Raw genomic sequence first — 23,544 nt, forward strand, 5'->3', positions numbered from 1 at the left:
ATGGACAAAAACATGAAACAAAAAGACTTGTCGAGTTTCATAACCATCTCTGACTCTGTGCATTAACTATGATGAAACAGGTAATTTTATCATTCAGCGCAACAATCAGTCTCCCCTCCGCCCTCCCCTACGTCCCCCATCGGGACGGAAATTAAAATTAAAAATGACGGCAACGTCACGTAAACAGAGGCTAACTAAGGGCCGAAATGTCACGCCAAGTGTCACAGAAGTAAATATAGCTCTGAGAGAGCTGGTAACGAAAGAAATAAGGGAAGATGGCGCCTCTGTGGAGAACGTGTTCTGGGTTTCTTCAGCTACATTCGGCGCAGAAAGTAACTAATCCACGCTTCATGTTGAAAACAAGTTTGAGTTTCGGGTCGATCCACTTATACAGAGTTCCGTTTGTTCAGGTGAGGGCTATCAGTCAATTTTTATCGTGATGCACGGAGGAATTACGACTGTTTAGTTTGCTTTGTGTTTCCGGTGTGTACTGTAACCTTGGAAAAAATAGGACAAAATTCGTATAGGGTCCGTAAACAATGTACGCAATGCCCTTCTGCAATTGTTCATAAACAAACAGTGATCATAAATATGTAATACATAGAGTTTGCAAGTCCGTCATCCTGAAATACCGGATGCCGGTCAAAGGTTTAAAGTGAAAGCTCTATATTTCAGCTCATACATACATACATACATACATACATACATAACTTTATTTAGTAAAGCAGGTCAAGAGGAAAAAAAGCAACTTTACAGCTGATGTGGACCTACTGTAATAAAATTAACAATACATATATATGGTAGTGATTATACTTTAGATAAATAAGATAAATAATCGCTAAAAATAAATAAAGCATAAAATATGTATTAATAATAATAAAAATCGGCATGCTTATTATAAACTACTGAGCTGTCTTTTTCAAAAGTGATATTCATAACAGTATGTTTTAACTGCTTCAGGGTTTTTGAAGTATTATTGTAAGCTTGAGTGTTCATCATGGATTCCAATTCAGTTTCAAGCAATTGTAGATGTAAACAATGTTATAAATTAGCTTTTAGTTCAGTTCATGACCACACCACATGCTGCAGGGCTTTATGTATCAGTCAATTCCAAGAGCGCCCATCCCACTCCCCCTCCGGGAAAACCCCCTGGCATTTGATGTTTACAAAAAAAATGTTCAAATGCCCCTCTATGTTGACAGTTTACACTGTCAAATGCCCCACCAGTTAGGGCCTCAAAAAGCGTCAAATACCCCATCCTCCGTGCAAAGAAGCAATTTTAATTCAAGTAAAGACTTAAAGAACTACTTTTAAAACCTTTTCCAGCATTAGAGGTAGTTGTCATGAAATGTTTATTTCTTTTTTTTTTATTTAAACAGTCAACCGTTTATGTTAAACTTTCATTAGGTAATAGTAATTTCAGAAGGATTCACCTATTTTTGACAAACTGATGTCTGATGTTTTAATAACATGTAAACAAATACTGTACGATCGATGAGGGATGTCATCACGACATACTGATGACATTAAACGGCAAAAATGAAGGAAAAGGTCAAGATTACTTATCTTTCAATAAAAGTTGAACAAAGTGTAGTGGCCACAACCACTTTACAGTTGATTTTTTACTCATTCATTCCAGACTTTAAACAGTGGCATTTTTCAAGCTACTGCTCGGTACAAAGCCGAGACACGTATACTGGTAATTGTGGCGAGCGAAAATTCTCTAGGTAGCAACTGATTACAAACGTTTTTGTCAATAGTCAAATGCCCGCCTGTACGGGTTTCATTTTGTCTCAAATTCTCCTCTATCCTCACGTCAAATGCTTTGGGTATGCCCGGGAAGGGAAGAGGGGGGGGGGGGGGGGGGGGTTGGGCACACTTGGAATTGACTGGTATATTAATGACTATTTTGTTAAAATGCAGGCTATCTACCTGTCTGTCTGACAGTATTAGGAGGGTAATCCACAGTTTGAGAGTCCAACGTCTTAAAGTGCCCCTAACCCTTCAACTTGTTTACGTTTTTGGTAGATTTTCCTATCTTTCAAGAACTCATTTTTGCAATTTTTTTTTTAAAAATATTGAATCCTGATTCTGTTACGAGCGCTTGAAGTTACTGAAATTTTTAATTTTTCGCCCGCTATAAGCCCCGCTGGAGAAAATTTTTGTCTCGTGGGCTCATTAGGAACGAGCCAATGAGAAGTGTCTGATATTTGACATTTTTTAGCTGTGATGTAAAGGCCTGGCCAAACGCTTGCAACAATTCAAAGCAACATCTTGCAACATTTGTGCATGATCATGTTGCAACATGTGTTGAATGGACTGGCCAAACACACGCAACATACCCGGTATCACAACAGGGTGGCCAAACGTACGTGTTGTAGTTTGAAATGTACTTTAGGTCAAAATGATTTCAAGCTAGGTCAAAATATTTTGAACTAGGTTATTTTGTTTCAACCTAGGTTATTATGAACTGTCTGAAAAAGGGTTTCCCTTTTTTTTGGGGATGTAATTTAAAAAAATGGGGCCTGGATTTTTAGGGGGAATAAAAAAGAAAGCACCTTTCCGTTCTTCGTCCACTTACCGTCTCTCTCTCTCCTTCCCCCTTCCTTGCTTACTACCAACGGACTGTGTCTCTTACCTTGAACTTTCACAACATTCCATAACCCAAGGATTCGAACCCTCGCACCATAGGACATCTGAGATTACGTCTCCTCTGTATTAACCGCTAAGCCATCGAATCAGCAACTGAAAGCATGTAGATGTTTTTTCTACCAATGAGTTTAAGCTATTTCCAAGCCTTCACGACAACTACCATTTCGCACATGCGTAAATGACATAAAGTGAGACTTAGAAAAATTTCAGTTCATACACAGTTAAAAGACCGAAGATGGAACTTTGTGAAGAAGTTAAAGGGTCCATAGGCTAAATTTATCTGAAATAGAATGAAAAACACTCCGATCAGTCTCCAGTGCAACGAAAGCAAAAATGGTTTGAAAGAGGTGGACTCTTGATTCTGAAGGACAAATAGTCAAATATTGTGCGAATTAAGTTTTGTTACGTCGCGTTCCCACAGTGAAAAAAAGATGGTGGCACAGGCAAATAGAACAACAAAAGATAACCTTTACAGTTTAATCAAAGAAAAGAACTCGTCTCCGAACCACTGGTGTCATCATCTTGGAGAAACTGCTGGTAAAAAAACACATAACCATTCACAGAACAATTGGCAAAATGCCGTATGAAGTGGTTTTTGGAATCTCTCGGAGAAAAGAAATTAAAAAGCCACAAATGATTGGACAAGTCACAGCTACATCACATGCAGAGCAGGAAAATGGTGAATAATTTGAAAAAGTGGCAGGATGAGCTTGACATTAAAGGAGAGCGGTGTCTGACACTTGCCAAATGCAGACCGCGGACTACAGACTAACCCTGAATCACAGTTATTGAAAGCTAACCGCTCAAAAATGGGTCCTGAGACTTAAATACTGTTTATCAGCACTGTTTGAAATGGGTGTTCAACTTAAATACTGCTTGTCAGCGCTATTTGCAGACAGCCAGCAGTCTGTCTTTTGCAGTTATCATGCACCAGAAAGGGAAGAAGAAAAAGAAGAGGTTTGAACTTCAGGATTATGTGGCGCTGAAAATTAATAAAATGGAAAAGGAAACGCCCCTTCATCCAAATGTGCTACTTGCTCAAATCGGAGAACTTGAAGGGGACTGTCCCAAAATAATCACAAAATTTGGATTTATCACTACAAGCAGACTCAGCAAAATTGAAAAAAAATAACAAATATTTTATTTCATAATTCAAAAGATATAACACTTACAAGAGCCTTCAAAATGGCTTCTAATCAATAGATTATTAAACCCTTTTCCTGACTTTTCAAAGTTTTGTTTTTACTTGCCTTTGATTAATACGAATTCAAAGTAAGCAAAAGATAGAGGAAATAACTAAGCAAATTAAAAATCAACAGTACATCATGTATGTGTTCAGTTCTTCTATTCCTTGGACAATAATTCGATATTGTTGCCCTCTGCCATCCTAAGGAGATTCATCAATGAACAATGTCCTAAAAAGCTCTGAGAAAGAAAGGTACAATCGGTTATCATGCATTGTATGCCTAACCTCAATCTTAATGCTAACCATTTGAAATCAGTGCCTAGACTTAACAACCATTGGGGATTATAAAATACTCATGAAAATCTAAGCTGCACTAAGTTCATCCCCTTTCCTCTAGGACCAATTTACTAACCAATATATTACATGTACTTACTAATAATTGATGGGTTTTTGCTGATGTTTCCTACTATCAATTTCAACCTAGCTTAAAATAAAATGACCTAGGTTGAAACAAAATGACCTAGTTTGGTTGCAAATTAACCTAAGGAACAAAATGACCTGCAACATACGCAACATGTTGTGCCCAACAATGTTGCAAGATGTTGCATTGAAATGTTGTGAGCGTTTGGCCAGGCCTTTAAAGAAAAGGACATTCGAGCAACTCAAGCTTGACGATGTCCTTTTCTTGCGTCACGCTTGATAAATAGACACATTTAGCTGAGTGGGGGACTAATGCGAACGATAGGTGAAAAAGTAGTCGTGACTGCCTTCACTTTTAGCGCTCATAAAAAAAATTCCGAAAATGACTTCTTAAAAGATATGAAAATCTACCCAAAAAAAACATCTTGAAGGGTTAGAGGCAATTAAAGCCATTTGCCAAGTTGTTTTGCTGAGGTGTTGTGTTTGAGTCATTTACCGGTATTGTGCTTATGCATAGGGTCTTAGGTACCAACCATTGCTTGCAGGTTAATATTTTGTTTTTCCTAGGTATAGCTGCAATATTTTGTGTGACATCAACCATTATTATTAATGTACCAACAGGAGATTTATTGGCTGTAAAAATGGTGATTTAATATTATTTGTTTGGTGGTTGTCAAATTTGAGTATCAAAAGAAATTTAACCTCAGTGGTTGGTAACAGTGAACGTTGCTATTGTCTCTTGCCTCTTGCTGTTCCTAATTTCTCATGTCATGAGTCTTTTCTACATAAAGCACAAAATTAGAAGAGACAGTTTGACAACAGAGCACACTGGCAATGACAATTTTATAGTTTTCAAAGAAAAATAGAACTTGATTTATTTAATCCATTGACTCCTAATTAACTGCCTGCCATTGATGAGTAAAATCGTCTCTAGACTGGCGTTAGAAAGAGTAAAACCTATTAAGTCTCACACCCAGTATTCCCCTTGCCTATTTTTAACAAATTTCACTTTCATTTTCTGTAGAGAACAAGTGCACATCATTTGAGGCAATATGATACAGGAGCTACCTCAAAAGTATTACAAACAATTAACAGCAAATTTTCTTCATGCAAGGTACATGACTGTACACATTTTTTTCCTGCTTTATTGGACCCAGAAGAAATAATACTAAAAATAACAGCAATTTTATACCTGTAGGAGCATATGAACTAAAGAATAAAATAATCTCAATAGTGGAAGTGGAAGGAGTCCAATGAGTTATAATTATGCAAATGGGGTCAGGGGAGGAAGAGGTTAGCTACATGTACATGTATTGACCTTAATAATAAGGTACGGTAGGTAGGTAAGTCTGCTTACGAGCCATTAGGCCGGAGCTTATCCTGGTTTCTGTAGCATAAACCGACTAGAAGTATTTCTACTCCCCCCTGGATGGGATGCTAGTCCAACGCAGGGCTATAACCCCAGCATTAAATTTGCCGGTACCCATTTATACACCTGGGTGGAGAGAGGCACCATGAGAGTAAAGTGTCTTGCCCAGGAACACAACACAATGTCCCCGGCCAGGACCCAAACCCGGACCATGTGATCCAGAGTCAAGCGCACTAACCATGAGGCCACCACACCTTCCATTGACCTTAAGGTTATGTTTTAATCCTGTCATTTCATTATAAATGGTTCATGTTTGCAATATAATAGTGGTCGAAATGTAACTACCAGTATTGTAATAATGAAGTGCATTACCTGATGAGAATTTGAAGCAATCATAGTTATTACAGTCTTACCAATAGTGGCTGTTTTTTCTTATCTGCAGCAAGGGCTACTGTTTGTTGCAGGGCGACAGCACGGTGACCATGCTGGTGCGAATATAACTGCTAAAAGTTTAAAGGGTGTATCTTCTGTCAGTGGTTGGGTAATACTCAGGAGAATGTTAAAGCATGTATGGCCAAAAGACAGACCTGATCTAAAGAAGAGAGTGGTGGCTGCAGTTGTTCTGCTTGTTGGTGCTAAGGTACTGTAGACATGCTCCACATCCTAAGCTTCTTCACTGCAAATTAATTATCAGCAGTGATTTCATTAGAATCCGATCACTGGCAGTATACTGCCATCTGTTTGTCAGAAATTTGCCTCTCACCGCCGGCTTCTCTGCCTTGATTTTTATTCAAACCCTTGTAAAAGACAGCGGTGACTGCCACTTACATTGATTAGCCCAGGCATCTACATGTACTTCAAAAGTTATTGGCAGGGCATTACATAATTGGGGAGGAAGTGTTACAAAATGCAATCTGCATCACATGCATGAAAAAGATTAATCATGGACTTGCTCTTACAACAGTTTTTCAAATACTCTAATATTGAAATTAAAAATAAACTCATTGTTTACCCAAAGAAGGGGAAATATATGTGCAATTTCATGTTTGTAATATTAGACAGTCCCCACTGGCAACTGGCTACTTGTTGCAGTCTGTAAACCCTGAGCTAAATTGCCAAGCTACAATGTAGAACTAAAATAATATTAAATATTCAACATATCAATTATTATTATTGTGACCTGACGCAAAATTAATACTTTAATGTTAATTATAATGTTTTAAGGTTTATTAGCTTGATACCAGTCAAGACTATAAAAACGTTAATTTAACCCTTTCAATCCTGAGTTTTCCTGTTGATGGGTTAAATCATCTGGCCTCTGTTTTTCAAAAGGTGGATAATGCTATTCATGGGGGAGTCAGGATGGCTGAAGTGGTTATCAACTGCACTCCCACCTCTGTGACTCAGGTTCAACTCTGGCCTTGAGGTCGTATATGGACTGATTTTCAGTCGATCTCAGTCTGACTCCAATGGTTTTTCTCCGGGTACTCTGGTTTTCATCCCTCTTCAAAATCGACTCTAGATCAGTTACATCCGGGCGGATACCCTTGTATAGGCTGGGATAACCTCTGGTATCTCTCCCTTTCAGTGTATTGAATAAATAAAGTTGCTATTACCAGATAAATCACTATCCAGTGGATAAACCGTGTTACGTAGCAAAACCAATTGAGTTATCCAGTGGATAGTGATTATCCAGATAGCGCCCTCCACCCTTCGAACAACTGGCCCCTGGTGCAAGACAGAGGAAAATATACAGGTGTCATTCTTATAAGGGAAATGGTTAGAGGGGTTTTTGCTTGGAAAGAGATGCCGCTTGAACATACCCTATTGGCAAATAAAATCATCTGGCATTAATAGACAGGGAAACTCTTGTGACTCTTAGAATTGAAACGATTAACTGCTGTACCAGTGTCAGGTTAATTTCCAATTTTTTTTTTGTCTGCAGCTGGTGAATGTTCAAGTCCCTTTTCTGTTTAAGTATGCTATTGATTACCTCAATGACTTAGATCCGACTGCTGTCATGCAAACAACCGAAGGAACCATCTTCACTGTTCTGACTGCACTTCTTTTGGGGTGTAAGTATTGACTTTGTAGCACAGGTCTTATTTTCATTGTCGAAATGTGGTGAATGGTCAGTGATTCATTGTCCCTTCGTAATAATGTTAGGCTTATGACAATGACAGTGATGAAACTATGTTACAGGTAACTACCATGGTAGTCAATGTTCTTGGTGGCGACTGTCTTGTCAGTGGTGGTCACTGTGAGTTAGGATTGAGTTAGATGATGATGCTGACGATGATTCCCTTTTACGAGGCTTTGTCTTCCAACGGTTAGGGTGCTTGCTTTGAGATCCAGAGATCCCAAGGTCAAGACCCGTTCTATAACCACTAGTTGAATTTGATCATAGTGACCCCTGGTTCAACTTTTCGGCTGCACATCAGTCTATAGTCAACTGGTTTTGCCTTTTCATAGCATTTGCAGATGCAAAGTAATGACATACATGTATTATTTCATTGAAAACAACGTTACAGTCATTGTAATGCCATATTGTCTAATGTTATTTGACATTCCAGGGAAACCTGACAATATTAATTTCCTTTTTTTACTCCAATCCATTTTATGTCTGTGTGCTTTAGATGGAGCAGCCCGTACAAGTGCCTCTCTTTTTAATGAACTGAGGAATGCAGTTTTTGCTAAAGTGGCACAGGGGTCCATTCGTAGTGTTGCACGAAGGACATTCCTCCATCTCCATAATCTGGACATGAAATTTCATGTCAAGAGACAGACAGGGGCGTTGTCCCGAGCCATTGACAGGGGAACAAGGTATTTAACATCTAACAACAGGAAGTAACCTATGTGTTTAGGAAGCTTAAGTTGTCATTATATTTTTGTCAAAATAGTTATTTTCAAAGTAATGTTATATTATACTGGTAAATAAATGCCATCTCTTTACAGACCTTCGGACCCGAAAATGGGCCGGAAGGTCAGAATATAGGCTACAGTACTTGCAGCCTCTTCCAAGTTTTGTACTTGGTTTGATCTATAATACAATGTGATACAGTAACTTATATAAGGAGGGAGAATGTAACAAGCAATACTAACTTATGGCCCTCAAAATATGAAATTATTTATGGTTGCTGAATTATTATTTTTAGAGGCATCAATTTCATATTGAGTGCACTGGTGTTCAATATCTTTCCAACATTCTTCGAAGTTCTGCTTGTATCTGGGATACTGGTAAGTATTTGATCTGTAATATTAATTTTATTAACTTGCATGTCTCAGCGGTTTATTGCTTTTGTTGCTAGAATCTCGGTGGTGGCTTCACCCTCACCCCCAAGGGACAGGGGTTGGTTAAGACTCTTTTGCTCATATTGCCTCTGAAAGTCAAGGTGAAATGGCAGCTGGACGTTAATGGTTTTAGTCTCTGAAATTGCTATCATATATTCAGCAGATTTTCCACGAGCACACATTGCATGAGATCGTAAATGGGCAATGAGGTGCATAACCATTTTCCAGATCTGACATCCACAGATGGAATAAGAAATAATTGTTTATTGAATTTTAAGAAATTTTGAATATCCTGGTACTTGCAAATTTTGCTTTCTGGCACAATTTTTCAGCTTGGCTACACTTAGTGCAATAATTGTATGGTATATGAGCCGAAGATTGAGCGCACATTAATAAATTTAGAATCGCCCAACTGCTCAACACACATTCAGGGGCGTAGCTAGGATTTTTCAAATGGGGGATCACACTCTCTCACACCCAGGGTACTTACCGGTTTGTCAAGTTGATATCCACACTGTGTTTAGTGAAAGTGACAATTTTTCAAGTGAGCAGTGAGTGCGGGGGGAGGGACAAGCCTACAAAATAGCTGCATAGATAAGGTAAGTTCCAGGTGACATAAATTACTCTGTTCCAGTTTCACAGATATGGTTTGTATTACCGGTATGTTGTTGACTGTCACAAAGTGGGGAGGGGGGGGGCACCCAGAACTCTCCAGAACTCTCCAGGACCCCCCAGGACCCCCTGGCTACGCCCCTGCACAGCATAAAGTTTGAAAACAAATCTGTCATGTTTTTCATGCTGATGATGGCATGTGCTGGCTGTGAACTTTCTTTTGCTTCACCATCAAACTTAATTTCTCTCCATAAAAGGCTTTTGAGTGATGGTGCTATCCTTTCCATCTCAAAAATACAATGTCTTCCTTTTTAAGTTTGCTACCTGCCTAACGTGGATGTTGCAGAAAATTGAAAAAAAAAGGATTAAAAGAAGTTCTGAAAGATATTAGGACCACTTTACTTCTTATGTGACCATTTCCTTTTTTCTCTTTTTGCCATTTCAAGTATTGTGGTAAAATTGAATGAACTAGTGAAGTTTGAAGTTGTTTATAATAATTATTGTGTCTGCTGACATCAATGTTTTTTTCAGACTTACCGCTGTGGCAAAGAGTTTGCATTCCTTACTCTGGGCTGTATAGCCACTTACACTGCATTCACTCTTTTAGTTACACAATGGAGGTATAGTTCATTCATTCTTTAACATACTGTATAGTATACTATTGGCTGTTTTTATACGAGAGACGCATAATCCATCCAGACGAATTATGCGTCTCTCATGTGATCCGACAAGTGTAAAGATGGGACGAACTCTATAAGACGCATAGTCCGTCTAGGACGAACTTGGGCAAACATTTTTTCTGCGTCTGTTAGGTTCGTCAAGTACTGTATAAAGACGGGTACAAGACGAAAAATGCTTCTGGACGAACTCTCTAGTTTAGTGCGTCTTGGAAGACGTACGAAATTGGATATTTATCGAGACGCATTATGCGTCTTGTGCCTGTCTTTTTCACAGACGAAGAAAACATTTTTGCCCAAGTTCGTCCTAGACGAATTATGCGTCTTCAGTATAATCAAAGGTATCCTGTGGTAAGCTCGTGGAGTAAGTAAGATACTGCGTCAGGGAGGTAATATAGCGAATTATCAAGCCTATAAAGTGGTTACAAATGCAGTGTAATAATTTTTTTTGTTTCACGAATGCATGAATGCGCCTGCTCCTTAACGATCATTTAACGAATGCATGAATGCGCCGGCCGAACTTGAGACGATCAGAAATCGATTACAAATTTCCATTGTTTACGCCTGGCAGCCTGATTCGCCAACCATCCGGATAGCTCTCCACGAGCAAAAAAACGGCCATCGTCACTCGTGGGTGATAGGGTTAGTTTTTAAAGAAATTTTGGTGCTGCGTTGGTTTTATCAAACAAGGTTGATGTCAATTAAGTGCCGTAAGAGAGATTTGGGCTCACATATCCCTCTTAGTGGTAAATTTAGAGCAGGTCATGAGCACAACAAATTGACCTTGTTCCCAACTGTGTGGCTTCATAGCTCAGTTGGTAGAGCGCTGCACCAGAGGTCATGGGTTCGAATTCCGTTGGAGCTTACTGAATTCAGGTGTCTGTAAAGAGACAATTGCTTAAATTGTCTAGTTAATTGCGAGGATCATTTCTACATTTCGTCTATATCCCGCGTTTCATTTCTTTCATTCAGTGATCAATTTACCTTGTTACGATACTTTTGGCCTCGAAATATCGTTTACTAGGATCCCTTGTTACCTTCCTCAGGACCAAGTTTCGTGTACAGATGAACAAAGCCGATAATGAAGCGGGCTCCAAAGCGATTGACTCCCTCATTAACTATGAAACTGTGAAGGTACAGTAAAAACATAACAAGAGGCTATAGCTAGTCTATACCCTGCCCTTCACTTCGGAGATTTCTTGTTCAAAGGTCACTTAATTAAAGACGGCGTGTTGACGTCATATCATACAGCTGAAATTAGAAAGACGAGACGAGACGTGTTTGAGCCGCAGACGCAAACTGGAAGTGAACATTTCCCATGCAAGGACAGTAGTATTTTTCCTACAGAGACAAGATACGTAGCGATATCAACGTGGTAGTGTCAAGTAAAGTTGAAAAGGAAACCAGCTCACTTAGTCCCGGTTGTGGCTCTGGCTCAAAGTCGTCTCGTGCTTAATTTCGCTACTTATGTACAGTGAGGGACGCGGACTCTTGTCTTCGGTCACGAACACAACATTTTTAAAACGGTTTCCTTAAGGAAAATCCCTCTTTAGTCTCGCTGGCCGCGCAGACAACTGAAGCGGATGTCGTCTTTGAGTCAGGAGGGTAGGTTTGAATCCCACTTAACATACTTCATCTTTCCATTGTTTTTCTAACAAAGAGAAACTCCGAAAACGTTTTTGAACATAATGAATAGAAAAAGAAACAAGTAGAACAAGAATATCTTTTTCCTTCAACATTGCTGCCATTTCTTTATTTTCTTTACCATGGCCATGGAAGAAATTTGAGTTGAAATTCAGACATGACTTTGTTTCCTTGGATGTGATTGTTTTAGATGCAAGAAACATGTACCTAAGAAAATGCAGTCCTTAAGAGGGGCCGCTCCAAGTCTATGGTTTTATAGACTGTGTACTGTAATGTAGAAAATGATGTTAGGCGAGGCGACCAAATACATAGCAAGATGTGGAGGGTTTCTTGTAATGGCTGGCTTTTCTGTAGAGTTGAATTTACCCGATACATGGAATTCTTTCTTAGTCATTTCAGTTGCCTTGCATTTTTCTTCTCACTTTTCAGTATTTTAACAATGAGGAATACGAAGCGGAGAGATACGACAAGCTTCTCGCGGATTATGAAAAAGCGTCGCTTAAAACGACTACAAGTTTAGCTTTTTTAAGCTGGGGTCAGAATTTGATCTTTAGTGCTTCCCTCAGTGCAATCATGGTGCTCGCTAGCCAACAGATTCTGAAAGGTATGGCGGTAGTCATTGTCAAATTACAGCGGCCTCAGAGTGCCGTGGATAAAAGTAAAGGATAAAATAAACTGCCTTCAAAGTTTGAAAAGTGCTCCGAGGTTGTGATATTTTTCTCTCGGCGCTTTCAACTTCAGCCGCGCCCTCACAGAACCACCTCCCAAAATAAACTCATGGTGTTCATGGGCCCGTTTCTCTAAGGTTCCGAAACTTATCGAGCGTGGACCATGAAGGAAGGAGGACTTCCGGGAAACGGGCCCCTTTGTATATTGCACCGAAGTCATCCTCAGAGACCCTGGTTGTAGTCGGTCAGTACAAGAGGAAAAAACCAATGGCATAAGAAAATTTATAAGAATGGCCTAACTTTGTCGGTTATTTTTTGGTCCAGTCCTGACCGATTGCCCATTAGTCTGCAAGATTGCACTAAAGGATGTGTGACGAGAAAGTATGGCCGAATTTGCCGGACTGTTTCGATTGCGGCTTAAGTGTCCTAGTGTCCAGTAATCTCAAAATGGTTTTCCCCACCGCGTAATCCGAAAACAGTAAGCTACTTAAAATTAACCTGTTCGCAGGCCTGAAAAACATTTCAGCGTTACTTCAGTTATGAAATCACTAATATTTGTAGCGAGCGCGATTGGGCCAGTTCAGGGCCCGGTTGTTCGAAGGCCGATTAACTTAATCCAGGATTAGCGTAAACTTTTGTTTTATTTTTTCAACTTTTTAGTGAAAGTTCAGTTATTTTTTTCACTTTTGTTTTTCAAGATTAACTTCTTCTAATGTAAAACTTTGCCGAATATCAGCGTTGAACATGCAGCATTTGGCAGTAGAGAAATAAACTCCTTAGTTAATTTTTAATCTGAGATTAGCGTTAATCGGCTTTTGAACAACTGGGCCCAGAAGCCTGAAGGGTCAGAATTTGTGGCAATAGTTACCACACGGGAAAGCCGCAAAAGCTCTGACACTGTATAAAGCATTGTCTATATTTTTCTTTCTCCAGGTACTATGACTGTAGGAGACCTGGTTATGGTAAATGGCTTGCTATTCCAACTGTCTGTTCCACTGAATTTCCTTGGATCTGTTTACCGTGACATCAGACAGTCACTTGTCGACATGCAAACACTTTTCGATCTTCACAAGGTCTCCTCAAACATTAAGGTAGAAAACAGTCTGGGCCATAGATTTATAGCTTATGTGATGTTTTTTTAAAGGCGTTTGCATCACCAGAGTATACTGACCAAGGTGGCCACCGAAGTACACATTTTGACTGAAATATAATCAAAGGAGAGTGACGTTGGAAACATCTATATATTCTGTTGTTGTGTGTTAGATATTCCAGCTCCAGATACTGCTTTTCTCAGTCTCTTTTCTCTTGCTCCAGGAGACGGAAATATCCTGTGAATTGCTTTTTCTTTTTGCCTTGAGATTTTGTCTTTCCTCTCTGTCGCCATTTCAAGAATGGTGCAACATTTGAAGTGGTGTGCGAACGAATCTACTTAGGGAAAACCTGTCTGCGGTTGTAAGCAAATGAGAGAATTTAAGCCAGGACAACGGCAATGTCGACGAAAACGTCACTCCAAAATAGATTGAACTTGGCGCTATCGCAAATACTTCGCGATTTTTTCGTTCTGCATGTTCGCGTTGTACAATTTGGACGAACTTTCACGGAACTGGATGGGCACGAATGGTTTTGAAGGAAAGGTAGAAAACGAATGCGGGTTCTTGCAGTTGTTGTATGCTCGCGTCGCCGTAAAAACCGTGGTGATTTCCAGGTTGTTGTGTGGTGGAATACAGAATACACATCCACTGAAATGCGTGCCGCACGTGCAGCACGATTATTTTTTACCACAATTTGCTTGTAATCTCGCAATCTGATTGGCTAATTTGCCGTCGTCGATAAGAGTCTAGACAATGCTGTACGCGTCATGCTCGCGTCAATTTGTCACGCAATGTAATAGCCAATCAGGAAAGCCCATTTTGGGAAATAAACCACTCATACTGCGAGAAAGTTATAGACAACGCTTGCTCTTTCTTTGTGTCATAATTTTGCTCACGCTCTGATAGCAGGCTATGCAGGCGGTAGATGTTGTGTCGCCACGAAACACTATCAGACGCCATATTGGAAGAGCGTGGGATAGGTCTGGGCCCCGTGACAATATGGACACCCGCTCCCCTCCCCTCGCTCGTTTTGTCGACCCTCAACCCGGTCCAGACCTAGCCGCGCGAATCCAAGATGGCGACCTCATTACGAATTCCGATTTTTTCGACCATCCAACCGCCTGCGTGCAGGCTAACGCTCTGAACGCTGAACCACTTTCGATTTGTTAATTTCCTCTTTTTATCAATAATGTTCTTGCTTTTTGGCGTTGTCGTTGCCGTAGCTGAAGTCGTTGCTTAAACTCGAATAACCGAGGTTTTATCTAACGAAAGTAATTGACCTTCATTACACACCGTATGGCCCATGAATCAGTTTGTAAACAGCACTCCTGTTTAAAGGGACTTTCCTTATTATATATAGGAGACGAGAAAGATAAAGAAGCGCTGTACCCACGAACATACTTGGGAAAACTGTAAAGGGAGACCGTTTATGAATTAACGATGATTATGTCATCTCTTTTCAGGTGAAGCCTGGAGCCTTCCCCCTCGTACTTAGCCCTGGTGATGATAAAGCCCATGTTATCTTTGATAATGTTGTTTTTAACTACGTACCGGGGCAGAATATTCTAAATGGACTGACATTTAGCGTCCCTGCTCGAAAGAAGATTGCTATCGTAGGAGGCAGCGGATCTGGGTATGTAACAGAAAACCAGGCGTCGGTTGTTCAAAAGGTGGATAACGCTATCCACCGGATAAATCACTATCCACCGGATAAATCACTATCCAGCGGATAAATCACTATCCACCGGATGAATCACTATCCAGCAGACAAACACAAGCAAAACCAATTGAGTTATCCAGTGGATAGTGATTTATCCAGTGGATAACGCTATCTACCCATCGAGCCACTGGGGCCAGGAGCGTAAAAATTCCTTTTCTTGGACTGTCACGGTTTTTTTCAGAAACAGGCAAACTAAGCCATTTCCCGTCGATTATTTAAAAAAGATTCGGTTCCTACGAATGATCATTCTCAATAATAAGGGTAAGTATTAATTATAAGAGGCCTTTGATTGTCTAAAAGGGCTTAGTTTAGCGAAATGATCAATTTTTAAAATAACTTTAGTAAAGGTAAAGACAAAGGTCCTTATTTTACGAGGGTAACACGTGCCAGTGAACTGGAGTTATTAGGGAGCTTACGAAACGACGACGCCGATGGCAACGACGACGCTACAAAACAATAGGTTTAGTGAGCAAAAACAATGGCTCTGCACGCTCTGCACGTGCGTTTTACATTTTGGTACATTTCTTTGCCGTCATCTCCTTAATGACGACGTGAAATGACCAAATTCATGGTTCTGTGGAGAACTTTAGCACATGACGATGAATTTTCAGTTCTCTCTCTACGCTTCCAACCCACTCATGCCAGTTTAATTCCTCGACAGTTACTACACATTTTTAACGCGAAACGACATGAAATAGTTTCGTAGTGATATAAATATCGCTAACTCGTATTTTTAAATGAAGTCCTCGTAGCCGTCGTCGTCCTCGTTTCGTAAGCTCCCTACTGATAAAGTTGTGGCCCTCGGTGCGCACTTTTTATTTCCCCCCCCCCCCCCCCCTTCCTCCCTTCCTCCATTAATGCTCCGTTTTACGGGTATTCAAAAGTACAAATACACGGATCTATCAGAGGAAAGTCAAAATAGACGTGGGTCGAATTGTCGACCTCCAGCTCAGAAGGCCTCGCACTAACCGACTGAGATAGGCCTGTCTCTAGTGCTGAAAATTTTGTCTTCTCCTGGGCCCGGTTGTTCAAAAGCCGATTAGCGCTAATCCCAGTATAAAAATTAACCAAGCAGTTTATTTCTCTACTCCCAAATGCTGTTCGGCAGAACTTTACATGAGAAGACGTCAATCTTGAAAAAGAAAAATAAGCAAAAGAAACTTTCACCAAAAAGTTGAAAACGTGAAACAAAAGTTTACGCTAATCCTGGATTAAGTTAATCGTCTTTCGAACAACCGGGTCCTGGTCGTCAACTCTCAGCGAAATTTGTCAGAAACTCAAAGCAAGGAAGCGGGGTTGTGTCCCGGATTTGATTCCCGGCAACACGACATCGGTGGGTTGAAACAAAAATTAGGTACCAAACGAGTTGATTGAGGTAAATTGACCCGCACTGTGTTGAAATTTGGAAGCCGGCGTTTCGAGCGTCTGCCCTTCGTCATGGCGAATCTTTCGCTCTGACTAGCGCGACACCAGTTTCTTTAGAAAACAAACCCATCTTTTGGTTTAGTTTGCCGGTTCTCCGGCTGGTTTCCTATCCTCTCTGGGTACTCCGGTATGCCATTGTCCACAAAAGCCAACATTTGATTTAATTGTCTCTTTTTGGAGTAATCCTGTACCTATTCCAGACTGCTGTTTTCATTGATCCCTATGTATGACCGGTAGCTTCTTTTGTCATCATGGCTACAATTGTAGGTGCATTGCTTCTGTTGTATCATCTATTGTTTCGTTCTCCAATCACAGACGGCCTCATCTGGAAAGCTACAGGGTCTGTCTGTTTTTGTTAGGCGTCTTCAACAACCACAAAATGAAAAGTCACTAAATAATAATAATAATCATCATCATCATCATCATCGTCACTTTTTTTAAGTCTCAAGGTTATTTAACCGAGCACAAGTGCTCTACTAATTTGGGAGGCTATAAATCAACTGAAATCAGAACAAATCAAATCAAACGTTGGTTTTTGAGGAGAGGTGAAAACCGGAGTACCCGGGGAAATTCCTATTGGAGCAGAGTAGAGAACCAACAAACTCAACCCACATATGGCGTTGAATCCGGGAATCGATCCTGTGCCACATTGGTGGAAGGCGAGTGCTCTCACCACTGCACTGCTGCACCCTGCTCCCTTAGAGCCAGCATGTAGCTTAATCAACCTTTTCGGCGCGCATGGGAGAATACAGCCCTCGTTAAGTGAAGTGGTGCTCTTCTTCTGAATCAAATGTTGTTGTTCAGGAAATCCACCATTGTACGGTTACTGTATCGTTTCTATGATCCTCTTGACGGGCGCATCCTCGTGGCAGGACATGACATTCAAGATCTTACGATGGACTCGTTGAGGAAAGCGATTGGAGTGGTACCTCAGGTAATCCATACTTAGGGATTGTGGATGGGGTAGATGGAGAACTGAAAAGCGCGGGCCAATAATTTTTGACTGCTAGCCGAGAAGGGCTGTGTTTTTTTACAGACTGCTGAGAGAAAGCCCGACAACGTTTGCCGCGCGAGGAATCATGCAGCCCCCTTAAAAACACTGTACTTATTTTCCAACTTACAGAATAGCATTGCGGCTCATTTACGCTGCGGGCTTTTTAAAAACACAAAATGGATAAAATGTAATTATTTCGGGAAAGAATTATAAACTCATACGATGTAATTAGCCGACAGAAGGAGGTGAAATCAGATGAAGTGTAGTGGTGATCGTTTAGCCTTGCGATTTAACATTTGGCTGTGAAATAAGTAAGAGAATTAAGGCCACAGGAAGCTGTACAAATGTTAGGCGGGGGCAAAATTACGAGTTCCTTTTAATGAGTGATGGCTGGATTGCATATAAATTGAAAGTAGGCTTAATACTGAATGTTGAGGTAACCTGTTTATTTCCACCCCCTCCCACTCTTCTCTTCTCCCCCCCCCCCCCCCACCCCCCTGCAATGCGCCTAGGTGGACTGGCCAGCTAATGCCATATAGCCCCAACGTCCTCTCGACTAGCTGCTACGGGCTTGCTGTTTCCCGGTTTCCGTTCAACCATTTTATTTTTCACGCTTTGCAACTGCTTGAATTTCTAATTTGTGACTGCTATAATCACGTCTACTTAAGAATGGGGAGGTGCGCTGTGAAACCCACATGTCTTCCACCCCAAATTTATCTGATATACACAATTACTAATTTGCTGTGAATTGACTATTATTGTTAATTTGCCTCCCGCCAGCTACGCAGGCTAACTTTACGCCAGTTTGACCTTTTTTCGTTCTGGTGAACATTTAAAGAAGCCATTTTTTTATCCTGAGCGCTAACTGGTTTCATTTCTTGCTCAGGACACGGTACTTTTTCACAATGACGTGTTTTACAATATTAACTACGGTCGCATTGATGCCTCTAGCGAGGAGGTTTACGAAGCAGCCAAGATGGCGGAGATTCATGAGGCGGTTCTGCGCATGCCCAAAGGGTATAAAACTCAGGTTGGAGAGCGAGGTTTGAAGCTGTCAGGCGGAGAGAAACAGAGAATAGCTATTGCTAGGGCCATTTTGAAAAATCCTCCGATACTGATGTACGACGAGGCAACATCATCGCTGGATTCTATTACAGAAATGGTAAGGGCTGATGCCCGGTAGCAACATAAGGAAAGGAAAGGAACTTTTTATTTAAGTGTCTAGTTGTTCTAGCGCTGGAGCACCAATTGGGGACACTGTAAAGTGAAATTAACAATTAACGCAAATCAAGTCAAATGTTGGTTTTTGAGGAGAGGGGAACCGGAGTACCTGGAGAAAAACCTCTCGGTGCAGAGTACAGAACCAACAAACTCAACCCACACATGACGCCGAGTCTGGGAATCGAACCCGGGCCACATTGGTGGTTGGGAGGCAAGTGTTCTCACCACTGCACCATCCCTGCACCTCAAACCCATTGTGACTGGCACAGCGGGCGAAACAACCAACAAAAGTGTTTGGAAAAGCACAGAGTTTCGATAACATGGCGAATATGTATAGCCAGTTTAGCGATTGCTACTTAACCCCTCCCCATCCCACTGAATAATCCTTGAATCACTTCGTTTAATGATATGAATTAACCCTCGCACTACAGCCGACAGATTACGACATTTTGGATCATTGCTATCTTTAAAAGAAAGAAAAGAAATGGCGTTTCCTAGAACGATTTTCCTTTTGCAACAATCAATATTTATGTACTATTTTTTACGTTTTAGAATATCCTTAACAGTCTCAGACGTGTAACAAAGGACAGAACTTCCATCTTTATAGCTCATCGCTTATCCACGGTGGTTGACGCTGATGAAATTTTGGTGCTGGAAGAAGGACGCGTGCGCGAAAGAGGCTCGCATTACTCACTGATTACTGACAGAAACAGTTTGTACGCCCATTTGTGGCATAAACAGCATGAAGCACATAAGGTGGAGCTACACGACTCAACTAAATTAAGTGATGGAACGTCCGCTTCCGGCATGTAAAGGAGGCTCAAAGGTGTAATCGGAAACGATGTGTGCGCAGTCAGGCCGCACTGGTGCTGTGAAATGACGAAAAAGGGCTACTGGAATGATTTTGTATTGAAAAAATCGCTGGTTGATAGTACAGCAAATACAAATGGCAACTGAAATCAAAGGGAAACATGGAACTGGTGCTCTGCAAGGAGACAAAGTTGCGCGAAACAGATCGCGCGGGAAAACGAGGAACCGTTGTTGAGCGCCAAGAGATAAACATGGATCTGAGCGCGGGAAAAAATAATGAAAACACGCAGTCCATCTTGAACGAGTTGAAAACATACAACCGGTGTCAATCCGGAAATAACATGGAAAGCGGTGCTATAAGCGGGGATTTACATGTGATTTTCAGCGCGGACTATGTGGAGCTTGTGCACGTTGAGTCAAATTTACTTTTAAAAGCAGGTTTCAAGAGTCCACTCGTGAACTAACTTAGTAGTGCGTGAGATGTAAATAAATATATTTTTTTGGAGGTGACATCCTTGTCATCAGCAATGACTATGTTGGAGTAATTACAGATAGTCGACGCTGATGGCAGTTGCAGACACCTTGAACATCTGTTGTGGTTTAAACCGAATCATATAATAGTTTTATGTTATTGTGCCCATCACCAGGAGTTTGCAACTCCAAAACTAGGTCTATTTAACGGCATTTTCACAGGCAAATTCACGTAAGGGCGCGCCGTCGGCTTCCATTGATACCAGCCTCGTAGTGAAGGAACTACCGACGTTAAATAAAGTTACTTTACCTTTTTTTACCATTTTTTCTTGAAGTTTTTTCTTTATTACTTTATTGCCGTCAATTTGCAGCAATATGCAGTTGGCATTCCCGATTTCACTTGATCTTATTTTACATTTCGCGTGTATCCAAGCAATACATTTAACAAAAAAAGAACAGTTAATTGGCTCCCTTGTGAAAATTAATTCATTGTTGGTGGATCATTTTACTTTCACGACCATCTGTCCCTGAAACATTTTTCCGTTTGCCATCATCGCCAAAGGACAGAAAGTACCGTTTTCTATAAAGGACGCCATTTTTCAAAGGTATGTTGTGCCATTTTACTGTGACACCATTTGCCATACTTGTAAGAATCAAGTTCGAGTCGATAGAGTAATTCTTGTTTTCCTCCCAGATGGGACTAACAAGAAAATTAGAATGATTCAAGACATAATAGGTTTTAAATTTGTGCCAAGAATTTATAACTTTCTGTTAATCGGTTAAGGACGGGTACTGAAAAGTTTCACCATCGTCGAGTTAAAACCTGGAAACGCGACAGTCGTTTACGCTCAAAAGTAACGTTTTCTTTAGCACGCAAACGTAACAATTTCATCTTCTTCCTAATAAATGGAACGAAAGACCTAAACTGCTGCACGAACGACTTGATTCATAGCTAAAACCCGATCGATTGATGTTCAAATGAACTTCTTCCGTTGGAGACATCTGTAAGTGATACCTTTCATTGACGTACCGGTAGGTAAAATCCTCTGTCTGGTTGAACCCGGTTTTACCGAACTTACTTCTCACGCGTGCTTATTCTCACGTTTTACCAAGACTAGCTCATTACTCGTGTATCTACTGGTCAATAAAAAAAGGTTCCGACTCAGTTTTAAGTCGAGCATGTCGGTCATCTCAGATCATGAAAAAAATGTATAGAGGCCTGTACAACGGTGCCCATTCAAACCTCTTTTTGCCCAATTTGCTTCATTGACTACGATGACTCAGTCAAATGCTCTCCACCAAAAAAAAGTCTTCTGAACCCGATGTTTGCCCTTCAGATAGCAAACATTTTGTTTTCATTCAGTCTTTCAACGTAAATGGGTAACATGCAAATGAAGGAAAACATCATCGACCATTTTTGACTGCTGGGATAGTTATTAAAGACCAAACAATATTTTAGTGAACTAAACATTTCAGATACTGATCACTTTATAGCTCTTTACAGCAGCAGCCGGCTTCGCCTATAACTGATTTAGAACGCTCGCCAGAAGCTTGCTGTGTCAGAGTTTTCAGTTTGTTAACCGAATCACAATAGCATGCAATTTCGCAGAAACAATATCAAACGCTTGAAAGAAAACAAATTTCTATTAGTTTAGTCTCAATGACCCCCCAAGGGCCATTAAAAAATCTATCGGATGCACGACATTAACTGTCTTCTCCTAAGTGCTCAAAATTAGGTGTACATCAGTGAAATTTCGCCTTGAGGCACTGAATTTTTCCTTGTGTGAATGTTTTTCAATTAGGAAAGGTGTGTATTTTCGTTTTTGGGGGTTCAACGGAGATTATTTGCAATTTTCAGTTACAGCCGACAACTTACCAGTGATGTTACATCTCACCGATAAGAAATAAACCTCATTAATATATACCACACAAGTGAATAGTGCTTTTGGCGCGCGCTGATTGGCTAGCCCGGAGGTGCTTATCCAAGTACTATTCACCTCCACTTCGGTGAATAATTGTTAATTGTATGCTGATAACTTATTTGTCATAGGTATGTTTCAACTCTGTCTTACCGGTTAAGATATAAACGGTCGTATGTCGGGGACACCATAAATTTAGTTCAAAACAACGCCAAACTTTATTCGTTTCCCTTTTTCACAGTTTTCCGGGATGAAGTTCGCCTTCAGGTTGCTTTTTTTATACATCTATGTTGCTTGGCTTTATTGGCTCCCGGAGGGCAAGCGGGAAAACAAAGTCGCTCTAAATCAACATGGAGCAGCAGCTGAAGTCATCTGGTGCGGAGAGGGGAGCTATGTGCTGAACAGATGCGAGGAGCGTTGTGAATGTCAAAACGGAAAACCAATCAAATGTTTCCGCGTGCGCAAGGAGTTCACAAAAATGGATATCAAGGAGAAGAAACGGTATATCTACGCTTACAAAACTGCATCGGTGAATCCTTATTTCAAGCTGGATTACGAAAGGCTCGTCGCCCTCCATATCAATGCTCCAGACCAGCTGCTTCACCAAACACCATTCATCTTCCTGCCGTGGCATCGATGGTTTTTGCTTGAGTTTGAGAACCTTCTGCGCAGGATCGACTGTCGCGTGACCGTGCCTTATTGGAACTGGAGCCGGGTTGCGAACTACTGGTGGAGAAGTGCTGGGTATACAGACATCTGGAATTCGGGAGAGCATGGACTCGGGGGAGACGGAAATCATTACGATCACTGTGTTGAAGATGGGCCGTTCAGCAAAGACAAATGGCATCTCCTAGACGTTTCAGGAGGGGGATGTCTGCAAAGAAATTTTTCGCGCATTTCCTTTACCGGAAACGCTCAGCACGTTAAAAGAACTTTAGCGCTGCCGCTAAACGATTTTCTGCTATTCGAGAGTACAGTTCGCGAAAATTACCACAGCGATGTTCACGACTTCATCGGAGGTACAATGTGGAGTTCATCTACTTCCTCTAACGCACCAGAAGTGGTGTTTCATCACTCATTCCTGGACAAAATTTGGTTGGAATGGCAGAAAAAGGGAGAAGATTACAAGAATGTATTTTATCGAAAATTGCCAAACTACACGATGCCCGGATCAAACTATTTTGCCTGGCAATGGACGGATTCAAGTAATTTACCAGGCCAGGTTCAGGTTCTGTACGAAGAGTAATTGCAGAGGGTGAAATTCCTAATCTAACTCTAACACTACACAATATTAAAAATTAACAGTATCAATATAAACGAACTATCGCTAAGCTTAGATTAAGGGGTGAACTATCATCGACTTAACGTATGAAA

The 23,544-nt window shown here is 40.8% G+C and overlaps 2 protein-coding genes across 2 annotated transcripts; both read left to right on the forward strand.

Annotated features, from left to right (window-relative positions):
* The first annotated feature begins 224 nt into the window (after positions 1–224).
* LOC138053406 (iron-sulfur clusters transporter ABCB7, mitochondrial-like) lies at positions 225–20,573 on the forward strand. Its single transcript, XM_068900048.1, has 14 exons — positions 225–410; positions 5,283–5,372; positions 6,070–6,267; positions 7,573–7,702; positions 8,264–8,450; positions 8,783–8,864; positions 10,062–10,150; positions 11,254–11,341; positions 12,281–12,455; positions 13,453–13,610; positions 15,074–15,243; positions 17,560–17,689; positions 18,636–18,911; positions 19,523–20,573. The coding sequence occupies exons 1-14, from the start codon at positions 276–278 to the stop codon at positions 19,781–19,783; spliced, it is 2,169 nt and encodes a 722-aa protein (XP_068756149.1). The 5' UTR covers positions 225–275; the 3' UTR covers positions 19,784–20,573.
* A 222-nt stretch (positions 20,574–20,795) lies between these two features.
* Positions 20,796–23,544, forward strand: LOC138053407 (tyrosinase-like). The gene is made up of 2 exons (XM_068900049.1): positions 20,796–20,856; positions 22,412–23,544. The coding sequence occupies exon 2, from the start codon at positions 22,421–22,423 to the stop codon at positions 23,414–23,416; it is 996 nt and encodes a 331-aa protein (XP_068756150.1). The 5' UTR covers positions 20,796–20,856; positions 22,412–22,420; the 3' UTR covers positions 23,417–23,544.

The sequence above is a fragment of the Montipora capricornis genome, chromosome 6, assembly GCF_036669925.1.
Source record: "Montipora capricornis isolate CH-2021 chromosome 6, ASM3666992v2, whole genome shotgun sequence".
Taxonomy (NCBI): Eukaryota; Metazoa; Cnidaria; class Anthozoa; order Scleractinia; family Acroporidae; genus Montipora; species Montipora capricornis.